General features: G+C 52.1%; 6 protein-coding genes across 6 annotated transcripts; 1 reads left to right on the top strand and 5 right to left on the bottom strand.

The window, feature by feature from the left end:
* Positions 1–196: 196 nt before the first annotated feature.
* A1O3_08477 (uncharacterized protein) lies at positions 197–1,221 on the bottom strand (the record flags this gene model as incomplete). The annotated part of the gene is made up of 3 exons (XM_007738575.1): positions 197–336; positions 390–1,051; positions 1,127–1,221. 3 exons carry the CDS (start codon positions 1,219–1,221, stop codon positions 197–199), a joined length of 897 nt encoding a protein of 298 aa, XP_007736765.1.
* Positions 1,222–1,954: 733 nt separating this feature from the next.
* Positions 1,955–4,845, bottom strand: A1O3_08478 (uncharacterized protein; the record flags this gene model as incomplete). The annotated part of the gene is made up of 3 exons (XM_007738576.1): positions 1,955–3,051; positions 3,096–4,533; positions 4,582–4,845. The coding sequence occupies 3 exons, from the start codon at positions 4,843–4,845 to the stop codon at positions 1,955–1,957; spliced, it is 2,799 nt and encodes a 932-aa protein (XP_007736766.1).
* Positions 4,846–5,831: 986 nt separating this feature from the next.
* A1O3_08479 (pyruvate kinase) lies at positions 5,832–7,739 on the bottom strand (the record flags this gene model as incomplete). The annotated part of the gene is made up of 7 exons (XM_007738577.1): positions 5,832–6,159; positions 6,211–7,044; positions 7,101–7,222; positions 7,273–7,353; positions 7,409–7,455; positions 7,511–7,555; positions 7,622–7,739. 7 exons carry the CDS (start codon positions 7,737–7,739, stop codon positions 5,832–5,834), a joined length of 1,575 nt encoding a protein of 524 aa, XP_007736767.1.
* An 877-nt stretch (positions 7,740–8,616) lies between these two features.
* On the top strand, positions 8,617–8,984 carry A1O3_08480 (uncharacterized protein; the record flags this gene model as incomplete). Its single annotated transcript, XM_007738578.1, has 3 exons — positions 8,617–8,622; positions 8,649–8,758; positions 8,840–8,984. The coding sequence occupies 3 exons, from the start codon at positions 8,617–8,619 to the stop codon at positions 8,982–8,984; spliced, it is 261 nt and encodes an 86-aa protein (XP_007736768.1).
* Positions 8,985–9,490: 506 nt separating this feature from the next.
* A1O3_08481 (uncharacterized protein) lies at positions 9,491–11,025 on the bottom strand (the record flags this gene model as incomplete). The annotated part of the gene is made up of 2 exons (XM_007738579.1): positions 9,491–9,639; positions 9,690–11,025. The coding sequence occupies 2 exons, from the start codon at positions 11,023–11,025 to the stop codon at positions 9,491–9,493; spliced, it is 1,485 nt and encodes a 494-aa protein (XP_007736769.1).
* A 1,067-nt stretch (positions 11,026–12,092) lies between these two features.
* A1O3_08482 (uncharacterized protein) lies at positions 12,093–13,133 on the bottom strand (the record flags this gene model as incomplete). The annotated part of the gene is made up of 1 exon (XM_007738580.1): positions 12,093–13,133. One exon carries the CDS (start codon positions 13,131–13,133, stop codon positions 12,093–12,095), a length of 1,041 nt encoding a protein of 346 aa, XP_007736770.1.
* Positions 13,134–13,634: the final 501 nt, after the last annotated feature.

The following is a 13,634-nucleotide window of genomic DNA, read 5'->3' on the forward strand; positions in this document are numbered from 1 at the left end:
GCCCTGGTGCCGAGTCTGGTGCATCATTTCTGCCTCCCATTGCATCTGCTGATAAACCCAGTCAGTCCCTAGGCTCGAGACTGATATGCCGACACCTGAGCGACAAAACAGGAAGGAAAGGTAAAGGGAAGACCAACCAATCATAAAAAAGGCGACGAGCTCCAAGGCGCTGTTTAGACCCAGACCTTATCTATGCTTATTGCTGCTTCTTCCCAGCGAAGGCACCTGTCTCCTTGTCGAAAGCCGCGTACGTGACCTGGAGTGAGGCGACAGCCGAAATGGCCACATAGAGGATCGATAAGAGGAGGAATCCGACCAGGAAGCTCATATAGATACCTGCAGAGGATTAGCTAGCCAGGCCTGAGGCGTGGGAAAGAGTAAGTCGGTACCGGATGTGAAGAACTGGTATTTGTCAAACAATGGCCCATCAATTATGGTCTGGTTTCCCGTCTGGTTGGCTCCATGAGCACCCAAATCTCTCTTCAAATCCAGATGCAGGGAATCTTGAATTGCCGACTCCATCTCATACTCTGTCTGCTCTGGCTGCTGGGCTCCAACCAACCCGTTCCGACCACGGGTGGTTGTGTAGAGTACGGTATAGTTCTGAGTTGGAAGCATATCGAGGATCGAAGCGAAAAAGGCGTCGTTCAAGGACAGCTGTTTGGCCCTCGAATCTGACGAAGGCGCAGGGAGATTGACTTTGATCAGCCTAGGAGCCGGCGTGAGGGTCGTTGGAATGGAGCCTTTCGACGCATCGATCTCGGTAGTCTCCACGCCGCACTTTTCTTGTAGAACTTCAGTCCAGGTCGAGGGCGCGATGGCACCGCGCACATCTGGTACTATCATGCTACTTCGGATGCCAACCCTAGGACGACTTCCAGATAGAGACTTGGCCAGGACAGGGCTTGATTTTATAGATTCATAGTCCCTGCCACTAACTCCTTGTTGGGACACCAGGATATAGTAGTCGGAGGGACACTGGGACAGCGAGATGGCGACATCGGAGACAATAGAGGAGGCACTTTGTAGGTCGGAGGATGAGGTTAGAAGTCTGCAAAAAAGTATCAGCTAACGTTTCAATGGTGGCCCGGCTGGACAATGAAGATTGCCTGGGAATAGCACCTACTCGGAGGTCGAGAACATGAAGAAGGGCGTGGTATCGAGGTAGCCGTAGGCGCATTCGGCAGCCAGCGCGAAAGCGCATAGCCTGAACAGACGCATGGTTTCGACTGAGAACTGAAAATTGTGAACTCAGAACTGTGAACTGTTGATCGTTGAATGTCAAAGGGCCCCGTCAACAGGTGTGAAGCTCACGCTGCCTCGTCACAGATGGCAGCTAGTCATGTATCAGGTCAAGGTTCTCGACTTATGAGTCGTTCTGCGTACATACTACCAAAGTACATGTACCAATACTATCTGATTCTTGGCAAGTACCGGGCACCTACAGGTAGTAACTACTTCTACTACAACATACCTCAGCATCGGATCTGCCAAACTGTGCACTTATTCAGTCGCATATTCATAGCTCACAAAGTCTACGATATCCGTAGAGGCGTCGTAGCATGCATTAGAAAATTCCTCGACAGCGATTCGGCCATCTTTGTCGTGCTCCTTGCTGCCTGTTTGGCTGCCTACTACGGAGTACTTTGTGTGCTATCCATGGGGCCTCCTTAGCCGGGTCTGCAATTAAATATGCCTTATAGAGGCCTCGGCCTTAGCCGCAGAACAGCTGCCCAGCGGGCAGAGGGATGCTTAGGCAAGCTCTCCTCTCAAGCCTCCAACTCGCTTGCTCAGTCCAGGACGAATCTGGCATCTCGAAGCTTGGGCGGCCTCTAATAAGATGTTTCCCAGACAAGAGGATCGCAGAGGATGGTTAGGTCGGGTTTCCTTGAGAGGCCACCGTCGTAATGCTCCAACTGGACAAAAGTCATGCGTACAGCGTTGAGCTCCTCCGTCATGCGAAATCGTCCATTGGTTTGTCCGTCAATTGGACTCCCTGAGGTGTTGCAATCGTGGCCGGGCTCGTCTCATCCATACCGCTTGGATTAATGCGGCGGCTCAAACTCCCAGGCCCACTACGGCCGACGGGTTTCCGCTCAGTTGCTGCCCCACTCCTCTTCAAGGAGCCAACTCTCGGGGTCTGTTCTTGTCCTGGTTCTCTCGCTGCTGGCGCTGGCGCTGGCGATTGCTCTTCCTGGCTATCATCTTCCGGCGGGGGTGGGATATGTGGACCTGGTCCACCACCACTGAAAGTTCCTGGCAAGTGTAGGATACTGGGAGATGGTTCTCCTTGACCGTTCGTCGTTGTTCCTGATACTTCGATTTTGGTGGCCGAGTTTCTCTCTGTCGCCGATAGGTTCCTAGCTTGAACGGGTGATCCTTCGACGCTGCCTGGGACTTCCAGGCTGGACCGCTTAGCTGATGGCAGGCCAGCTGCGCTAACGCTTCTGCCATGATCTAGCCTCGGACTTGCGACGACCGGGAATCTTCCTAGGCTTCCATCGGTACTCTTGTCACGTCTGTGCCGACTGCTTGGTGCTGGGCTTTTGTCTCTTTGTCTCTGTTCGGTGATGGCTTTTGCCCTGGCCTCCATGGCAGCTCTCCGTGAGCTTTCGTCCGTATTGCTGACCGCCCTCTGCCGATGTGAAATGCTCTCGGAGACAGTGCGAGTCGAAGATTGACGTTTGAGCTCACCAAAAATGGCTTCTTTGTAGTCAAATAGATCTCGAACAAGCCTGTACGGGTGGCGCTCTTCCAAAGTAAGAGAGTTCTCTATCCGCGGCCGCAAAATACAAGGCGCCAGGGACTGGGCAAGTGTGGTGACGTAGGCGTCGTCCGCGGAGGTCAGATCGATCAAGCGGGCGAAATGGGTCACGATGGCGTCGAGAGTTGCGATATTATTGAGACGCAGCTGACCCAGGGTGGATTGTAGCACTTTGATCCTCGGCGTGGCATCAATTGAGTCGCTGGAGATTGGATTTGGCACCGCATCAGGCGTAGTTGCGTAAATTGTCTTGATGATCTCGTAAACCTGCGCCGAGACAAGCGAGTCTGATGGGTCAGTAATGGTCGTTCAGTTGGAGAAGAGAACTCACCAGGTAATTCGAGAAGGTACAATTTCAGAACACTAGCAACGATCGGCACTTCATACTTTTCCAAGATCTCTGGCGATACCGGAGCTCCATTGTTGATCTGGTTCCTCAGATGATGCGTGGCGGCCAAGGGGACGTCCAGCAGCCAAATGTTTCTTCGGGCTTCATCGCCTTCCAGGTCTGGATAATGGTTGTCGAGGAACGTTAATATCGACGTGACAACGATGGGTACTCGTTTGCGGTCAGCCCTCGCTCTAGCCTCCAAATCAACGCCAAAAGTCTGGTCCACCACGGTACCATAGTAATTCTCGTACGGGGTGACTTTTGGCACATACGCCCCCGTCTTGTAGTTTTCCAGCAAGTAACGCAGGTCGCCCAGTGGTTGAATCGTTTCCTGATACAGCATCATGTGGTCCACTTGGCTCTGAAATGATGGGATACTGTTGCTGATGGCGCCAGAGAAATCGAGGATCACTGCTTTGATGGCTCTCAGTCGGTCTGTCTCACAGCGTTCTAGAAACTTCAAATGATCCATCATGGATTCCTCCAGATGGCATCTGAGTAGATCAAGCTTTCGAACAGCAGCTTTGTACTTCTCATCTGCTTCTCTGGCCTCACGCCGGAGTCGCTCGGCAGGCGTCTCGTTTGGGTGCGGGTTGTTCAGTGGATTCCACGTCTGTAGAGTCTCTGTGATGTTTCCGATTGTCGGTGATTCCAGAAGACCCTCCATCGAAGAGCCCGTGGCTGAGCGCCCAAGAGGCTTCTTCTTTTCGGGAACACCTGTGATCTGGAACACTCGTGATTTCCATTGATATTTCATCCTTGAACTGTTCGCAAATGTATTTCCCACATTGCCAATAAGTCGTAAGAATCCACGGTCGACCAGGTCCTGCCCGATCTTCTCCGCATATCCAACCGTTGATGCTTTCATGTGTTTTTGTATGTAATCCACAATATCTGTGCCTGCGGATACGTTCTGATACAGTCCTAAAATAGGGACTTTGTACTCCCCGAGTGGGATTGTCTCCAGCATATGCGTCAAGAGGGCTTTCAATTGTTGGGGCGGGTATGTCTCATCACCTATTTCGACTGGCAATTCTTCAGCATCATCCTCCGGCAGAACGATTCTGGGCGGTGGTGGGCTCTGCGCTTTCGGGCTTTCTTTCCCGGGTGCTTGGAAAGCAAGCTTGTTCTCCTCTTCGAGATCTTCCACGAGCCTGCACTTGTTGAAGTAATGACTTCTCAACTTCTTGACCACCTCGGCTTGTCTGTCATGGGCTTTGATCTTCGCTTGTAGGTCATCCTGCGAATTTTGTATCCGAGTTGCATGCGCGTCGCACCATCTGGAAAAGGGATGGACAACCAACTCGCGAATATTGTCTGCAATCTTCCTGTGGTTCTTGGATGCTTCGATCATTTCGCTGCGGACTCCTTCGTATGCCTGTAGACGTTAGCAGACTCCCTCGAGATTGTGGGACATTGGGCCGACCTTGCGAACGCTTGCGCCGTCGTCCCTGGAGAATCCACCAGTCATTCGATCGATGGTCGGCGCTATATCTCCCAATTGATCGCTGTACATCTCTTCTGCATCCGCTCGCATGCTTGCAATTGTCAGGACCTGCTGATTTTCGATCACTCCTTGTTGGAGCTTTTGAAAGAGAACCCCTAAGCCCCCAGCATAGTCGGTAGACCAGAAGGCATCCGTGAACCCAGGCACCTTCGGCCTAGGTGACGGAATACTCTCATTTGCCATATTGAAAAGGGACACGTCCCGTCGCGCGGGATCTTGCCGTCCAGTGCTCTGAGGGACGCAAGCGCCAAACTTATATCATAGACGCGGAGGACACGCTAGCTAAGATGCGCGGCGGCGATGGAGGGAGTGTGCGCACAATGGCAGTCGTGGCTCAATAGAACACAAAATTTCCAGAATACATACAAAGCAGACGAATGGACGAACGCTCAATAGAGGAAAGGAGGGTTGGGATCTGAAACGAAGAGATTGAAGTTGGCCAGGAATGGCATCCGGTGGTGAAACATGAGAGGGGAATCTTGTTCAGGCCGCCTAGCTGCACCTACGTATTGCAGGTACTCGCCCCAAGAAGGATCCTGGCCTGAGGAGCCATAAGCCTCCTAAGCCTTAGACTCAGGAAGCCCCTTAGGCTCCTTAGGCTTGCTCATCAGGGATCAGAATTCCCAATCTACTCCGTACAAGCTACGGTACTTGGGTATGTACTGTACCTCCTACGTAATACCTATCAGCCTGGCTGATCAGTTGTTCTGAGCGGTTACTGGTTGGCTATAAAACTCGGGAGTATCCAGACACTGGCACATGCCACAATACGCTCGCTGCTGGCCCGTGTCGAGGTTTCCTTCGTCTCCAGAAGAGAAAGAATTGGCGACTGGGTAATTGTGTACAGACTCTGACTCTGGTTTCAGAAATGGTCCTTATGCTTGTCCAGGATCGATACGTTATTCGCGTTAAAGAATTACCTAGCAATAGAATACCCGGAATAATAGCGGTCTCCTTCAAACTTGCCCTGCACTGACCGGCGACAGCGTACCTTTGACAAGATACCCCTAATGATAGACCCTCTATCCCTGTGCAGCAGTTTTTCCCCAGCTCCGTTCGCCCAGCTATTCACCATCAGCTCCAAAAGGCAGGCCCCGGTCTGATAGGAGAGGACACGAAGAACCTCCTCGACTGGGTCTGTGTGTTGAGAGTTGTGAACAAGGGTTCATTCAATCAAGCAGACCCAGGTTCTCCTCGGCAGGAACAACACGAATAGTGTTGGTGTGTCCCTGGCCACCTCTCCAACCCTGCACAGCAACTACGCTGTCACCTTTAGTCAAGACTCCCAACTGAATCGCTTGGGCGATGCCCCATTTCAGCCGATTGTCCACGTCTTTCTGCCAGTCCACGCCATTGAAGTCTGGCTTGGGCTCAGGGAAGTGGAAGGGATACACTCCCCGATAGAGATGCGCATATCGCGAAGCTGTCGCATTTCGTGTGACCATGATGATGGGGCACACTGGCCGGAACTTTGAGACTAGCCGGGCCGAGTGACCACTGCTTGATATCAGCGCAAACCGAGGTGGCAGGGTTAGATAGGGGGCTTACCTAGTGGTCAACACGATGATGGCACCAGCGTTCAGTTCCATGCTAGCGCTGACAGCAGAACAGGCAATGGCCTCAACGGTGTCAATCGGCCGCGCGCAACTTGTCCTCAATTCATCATACATGTTGGCATAGGGAATGGCCACCTCTGCCAACAAGCAGGTCTCGTGCATCATGGTAACTGCCTCCTTGGGATAGTTGCCCTTCGCGGTCTCTCCGGACAGCATGACGCAGTCAGCCCCGTCGAGGACCGCATTGGCGACATCAGAGACCTCAGCCCGGGTAGGTCGGGGATTGGTGGTCATGGATTCCAACATCTGCGTGGCGCAAATGACAGGCTTGCCTGCCATGTTACACTTGGCAATCATCATCTTTTGAGCAATGAAGACCTTCGCTGCCGGGATCTCAATTCCAAGATCACCACGTGCCACCATGACACCGTCGGTTTCGGCCAGAATATCGTCGAAGTTGTTCATACCCTGTTGGTTTTCGATCTTTGCAATGATCTGGATCTCCTTGCCCTCCTCGCCAAGGATTCGACGGATGTGCTTGATATCGTCCCCGCGTCGAATAAACGAAGCGAAGATCATGTCGACTCCATTCTTGACACCAAACTGCAAGTCTGCAATGTCCTTCTGTGACAAGGCAGGGAGATCGACATCAGTCCCGGGGAGGTTTACCCCCTTTTTGGACGAGATTTGTCCATCGTTGAGCGCACGCACTCGAAGAGTCTTGTCGTCCACAACCTTAATGACTTCGAACGACTGGATGCCATCGTCAACGTAGATGAGCTTGCCCGCGTCGATCACCTTGGTGATGTTCTTGTAGTCGACATAGCTTATTGAAATTAGCTACCCCGTGACAGATGGTGGGCCGCGGAGGGTGTGCCTTACAGATTCTTGTCATCACTGGCAGTGGCATATTTGTCATCAGTGGTAATGTTCAGCTCAAGGCCGGCCTTGATAGGAATGTCTGTGTCCCCAGGGGTGTTTCCTGTCCGGATCTCCGGCCCTTTCTTTTGCAAACCATGAGCCAGGGTATCAGAGTTTGGAGGTTTCAACCCACCGTATCGAGAGCAATTGCCAGGGGTCGACCTGGATAGTCCTTGGCAGACTGTCTTGCATTGTCAATGACAGATTTGTGGTACTGATGGAGGTTAGTGGAATATTCCGACGCTTCCGTGACCATGGACTTTGCCCACCTCGTATGAGCCATGAGAGAAATTCATCCGGACGACATTGAGACCAGCTGCGACCATTTCAGCAATATGTCCTTTTTTTCTGAAGCCGCAGCGTTCACATACCCTTTCTCAGCATAGTAATCTTCTCGGCAGAATTGGTCTTTGGGCCTGTAGAACGTATGTCAGTATCCAATACTATTTTCAGCCGGCGGTGAGGGGAGCGGACAGGCATACCAATTGTGCAAATGATGCTGGTTCTGCGATGATTCTTCTTTGGCACATAGTCGATGTTGAGATTGCACTGCCATTCCAGCTTTGTCCGATTGGCAAGATGGTCCAAAGCGTCACCCATTTTGCGTGTGTTGTTTCTTTACTTGTGTAAGGTAGGATTGAGGCTGCGGCGGTAGGTGCGGAGATACTTCGTTCTAGATCAGGCTGTCCGGCCAATGCCCAATTCAGTCAGCTACGAGTTCGACGGTGCCAGGAACGATGGGTTGACACGGCGTAGCACTCACCTTGACTTCCTGAGGGTTTGGGATGTAGAAAGGCGTTTGGACAGCGGGGAAAACCCTTGAGATCTTATCACCAGGAAAAAAGCAATTGTTGAACTGGCTTAGTTCGTCACAGTCGAATGGATCTCCCACGTCACGCTTATCCGGCTCTATTCCTGACAAGCTGCAAGCACCTGGAGCTGAGCTCGAATATGGGCGAATCAGGGCAGTCGGGCTGACAAGCCAAAATTTGGTTCAACGTGGACGGAGTTGGCGAGGTGGGATCCTACTTGGCCGTCGCAGTGGTTGGTGGGGGGGTGCATATTCCACACCTATAAACACCTGGCAGTGTAGGTGCACGGCACCTATCACGGCACCTATCTAGGTGCCTATTAGCACGGTACGTAGTAAGCAGAGATCGCTACTCGCTGCTCCACCACCGACGCCCCTCACTTCTCGGACTCCGTAACCGAGCGTTCAGGGCTGGTGCGGTTGCCCTGTGGACGGTGCACAAGCTATTGAGCCTAAAGTCAGGTGCCCCTTAGCCCCATCAGAATGGCCCTTAGGCCTTCGGCAACGCAACAACGTTGTTCCGCAAAGAGCCACGCACCTTGACCAGCGTCCGACACACTCCGCTCTTGCACTTCACATGCGCCGAATTAGGCTGCCTGTATCCCACTCAGACAACGATTGATCATCTCATTTCAGAAGGCTAGCAGTATCACAACAACCTCCATCATGGTGGTGAGTCGTCTGTTCCATTGACACAGTATCTGTTGACTAAAGAATCTACCCAGCTGGGACGCCTCACCCATATTGCCTTTGACGCTGTCCTCATCTCCGCATTCCTCGCCGGAATCAAGAGAAGCACCGGTCTTACGTACGTCCTCTTGTCACTCTCAAAGCAGGCTTTCAAGATGCGGACTCCTGTTATGCATATTCTCGGACTAACTAACTCTAGACCAACCAGTGTCAAGGCATCCTCTATCGGCGAGAGCAAGGAGGTACAAACATGGGTTGACCGCTATCTTGGAGTGGGCGAGTGGGTGATGGATCAATCAGTGGCTATAATGGGAAGCAGCAGCTACTTTGAACGCCGGCGATGAACATCACATCATGGACCGAGAACATGAATCGATGCTACTTGATGCAACAACGAGGCGTTATGGGTTGATTGCGTGGTCCTTGGCTCGGGAGTACTTGGATGCAGTGACGGTATTGGTCTTCGGGCAGGACTTCTGTATACACCCTGATCTCCAAAAGGTGCCGATTGCGTCGTATAAAGATGGACTCTCCCTCTTTGATCCATTATCCACCGTGAAATTACCAAGTGTCCTGTGTATCGGCCCTTGGACTTTCTCCCCCAGGCAGTGTACTTGGCCATTTCCAGATGTCAGCGACTCGACGCTCATTGAAATAGGAGAGGTTCATGGTGGACGATATATAACTGGCCAACCGGGCGCTAGCTAACGTGGCAAATGCTCGGTTTATCAGACACGGTTTTATAACTATACAGACTGCTCTTCAAGTCGGTCTGCAGCAACACATTGCAGACTCCCCACAAACAAAACAGACACGCGCCTTTAGGTATAACCCGGCATCTACAACGTGTTCACACTCCGCTACTGTGCGGCCTGAATGTCTCGTCCATCAATGTGTCAATGTCAATCCTTTCATAGAACGAAATATGTCCGAACGGTACCCAGTACTGGGCCAATTTATCATGGCTGATCATGATCAGCTGGGATGGTATGAATTCGTCTGGGGCCACGTCAGCTACTGCAAAGAGGTATGATCGTAATCACACCTACCATTTTGAAATCCGCGCGCGGCAACATGACCGCGACTCTTGACTACACGCGCCCCACAGAAAGGATGCTCCTCGGCAATTCTTATGAACCCGTTGGGCCCGATGTCGTCGGCGATGAATGTGTGTTCACCGCGAGGGATGTTTGGATCACCGGTCAATTTCACGGCCTCGATGGCTCCGTGGTACACTCCATCATCATCTTGCACCGTCGGCTGTGAACTGGCGGCATGAGTGGCTTGCTCTAGCTCTTCTTCACTAGATTCCTCGTCATTCCTAAGACCGATCATGGCTCGAAGATACGTCGAGACTGGTCTAACCGGGGCGCTAGGTGCTTTGTCTGTCTGCATGACCAAAAGAAACTCGCACCCGTGGCCGGCGTAGTCCCCCACGTAAATGCCTTGGTACGGCTTTTCTGGTGTCGGAGTATAAAGACTCGGATCAATTGTGCTCCATGTACTCACCTCTTCGCCGACGCGAATGCCAAAGTGCGCCATGCCAGTACTGAATTGAGACCACTGTCTAAGACGGAACGTGGTCTGCGAGATTTCGTCGTACGTCTGTGGCTTATGACCGACGCCTCTGAAATTGTCGATGCTAGCGGCACGTACTCGAGGCATTCCGGGAATGGTCCACGGCGGCCAGAGGATCATGCTCTTGTTTTGCAGATGCTCCGGTATGTTGCGAGCCAGGAAAAAGGAGGCAGATGTGTTGTGGCCAGGTCTCCCGACACTCATCTTGATTTCTGCCTCCCACCATCCTTGCCGTGCGTTAAAGGGAACGATGTCATGCGGCAATTTTAGGATGGGATCATCGAGCCACAAGTGTACCCTAGGTTGAAAGGAGTGGATGACCACACTCGGCTTGTATGGCCATAATATCCCGGAGGACGGAGTCCTCTCTGCCAGCAACCGATATCCTTCTATGCACCCTCGCCTTGGATCGAATTTGCATATCATCACCCGTCCGATATAGGACTCGTCCGATATCCATATCTTGTGGCGTGGTAGAAACCAGTACGGATGGTGAGATATATAGAGATCGCGATATGACGAGGCTGGATAGGGGTCGGGTGGAAAGTCTTGAGAAGGTATGTTCGGTCGAAGCAGGTTCGCCCATAATAGATCTTCCTGGGCTAGCCCGCGCAGCTGTCGACAGGTTCGAGAGAGGGAGACCAGGGACTGGCAGGGAAGACAGCAGAGGATCTGATAGATTATCTCAGGGGGCAACTGAAGGAAGGGCGCATTCTGCTCGACTGGGATGACAGCGTCAGGGTGCACAGTTGACGATGCTCCCGCCTCTGAACCGGCATCTGCAGCATGCCGGGTGAGGAAGCCCATGACTCGTCCAAAGACGTCAACGAAACAGAAGATGAAGCGAGCTCAGTATGGTCTGCCGCATTTTTCAATGAGTATTAGTGAAGACACAACTAGGAGGCAACTTGAGAGAAGTAGAACATGGCTGCCGAGAACGAAGAGATGATGTGTAGGACTGACCATTGAAGCGGACTCTCTCCCGACGTGCTCAATGCATCCCCCACCTCTTATCGGAACCGACCCAGTTAACCAGCCAGCCACGAGTCCATCTCACCACGAAACTGTAATATCTTACCATGGATTTGGAGCTTTGACAAGCACGCGATCTACGGCTTGAAGTGGGTGATACTGTTGGCCTCTTGGTCGGGCACGGATTCACGGACTTGAACGCATGTGGAAGGTAATATTGCAGTAGGGTCCTTAGTAAACTGCCTACTCGCTGGAGTCTCCGCATTCAACTCCTGTAGCCAAAGATGGCCGGAAAGAGGATAGAATTTGGTTCAGACTTGTCCACAGTTACTTTCATACTCTGAGCGGTGCCTAGCAAAGGCCAAATTGAGGTACAGTTACAACAGAGGAGTCCTCCACCGAGATGAAGCCCTCGTTTTGGGGCCATTCCAATATAGTACAAGAAATCAGCGCTGTTTGGCCGAGTCGCAGGACTCGACTAACACGTGTAGGTGGGTAGGTAAGTCTGCGGGCTGGTACACGCAATATCATGCCTGTCATCCGCACTTTGCTGTTGGCCTAGTTGGCTCCAGCCCGGAGATCTATACAGAACATTCTGGCAATTCCGGGTGGCCAGATAGTACCTGTGGTATCGTCGAAAACGTCGTGTATGCTCCCATGGTAGTGAGGGCCCCGAGTAATTAGTATGAGACATCTTACAGGTCAGGATCCGGACTATCCTTCAGACTCAAGCAGTCCTGTTCATTTGTCATGTCTTCCCACTGTGTGAGTGCCGGAATAGATGTCGACTCAAGCAGCTGCTGACTTGCCAGTCACGGGCCATGCTGAGTTCGGGAATTGTCCCATGCATTGGAACCACCAAATTGAGTGTAGACATGATGTGTTCTCTTCAGCCAACTTTGTCACGGATCGGGCGGGTTTGAAGGGCGATTATGTTTCTGAGGTGACGGCTCGTCCTGCCATATATCACGCTCTAGCTGTTCGATGCTGTAAGGTTGGACAGCTGGTTCCTTAGGAGGATCTGGTATCAAGAACTTTCCAATTGCTTCTCCAAAAGTCTTAGTCAACCAGGCTTGTCGCTTCTTACGGTCTTCGTTCATTGTGACGGTGTAATTGAACAAGTCTTCGGCATAGAGATCAGTTAACTTGGCCTCCTGGAGAGCAGCCCTGGCAACCAGCTCCCGCTCGTGGGGAGGATATTCGTGAAGAGGCTTTTTCATTTTGTCTTCCATTGCTTTCGGCAACGCCATCTGCTCCACAGTAGGGGCTGGTCGGTTGGGGTTAAACAGAGACGAAAGAGGTGGAATGGGTCGGTTGTTCCGTCTTGCCTCGTCCACCTCGGCTTCGTAGTCCATCATTCGGTGATATAGTTTATCCGCATGCATCTGGATTTTCTCTTCGTCCTCATTCGAATTTGTCGAACTAGTCATGTATCCTAGTGATTGTAGAAATTTCGCCTGGAGGGCATAGCATCGATTGAATGTTTTGGTCTCCTCATGACACATAGTCATTCTTCCCTTGATCTTCTTGGACCATGCCCCGGCCTTGAAGCAATCTTGTTGCATTTCCTCTTCAAAGGCGCAGTTCTCCAGTGCGGCCTTATGAATTGACTGTCTCCTGTCCTTTCGAGCTGCAAGCACTCGCTCTACCGGCGTTGCGGTGGCTACCTCGATGTCATTCTGAGGAATGTAGGTCTTCCAGAGGTCTTTGTACCGGCCATCCTGAAACAGAGATTCTTTAGGCAGAGGCCTATCCTCAAACGACTTGTTGGCGTCGGGCAGGGGTTGCTCTGGAGGCGTTGGACCGGGCTGGTCGGCAGGTTTAGGAAGTTCTGCTGGGACATACGGTCGGGGTTGTTGGTCCTTCAGAAATTGCTTCAAATCGTTGTCCAGCGACTGGGCGGGATCATTTTCACTGCTTTTCCCTCCCCAGAACCAACCCATCTCACCAAATCCTGTCAAATGTCCTGGTGACTAAATTCAGCAGCATGAAGCTTTCATGGTTCTTCGGTAGACAACTCGAACTTGGCCATTGTCCGTGTCCAGACTACTCCATACTTTGAGAAAGACTACCTTGCCGCAGGGTACTAGCGTACCGCTGCACAGCTCGAGGACTGCCAAGCACCAAGGTATCGCCCAAACTGGGATGAGGATGATGCCGCCCTAACCTGGCGGCAGTGGCCACCAAAGGTTCAAGTGCCGCCCCACGTCGCGTTAACGCTGGAAATCCGGACGCGTCCCACCCGAGAGAGAGTGCTTCAATCATCAAGATTGCTGCCGAGGCCGTAGCCATCGGAACCTTGACCGCGCACAGATGAGGACCGGGTTTCGAGTTTCTTCTGGCCGATTCGCATATTCAGATGGCTTCTATATCAAGACAAGATCGGGCGCTTATGCGCCAGCGCGGTGCAGGGTATGTCTATCCTAGGGAGAGAAGGTCCGTTA

Source organism: Capronia epimyces (genome assembly GCF_000585565.1).
Source record: "Capronia epimyces CBS 606.96 chromosome Unknown aczIQ-supercont1.8, whole genome shotgun sequence".
In the NCBI taxonomy this organism is placed as follows: Eukaryota; Fungi; Ascomycota; class Eurotiomycetes; order Chaetothyriales; family Herpotrichiellaceae; genus Capronia; species Capronia epimyces.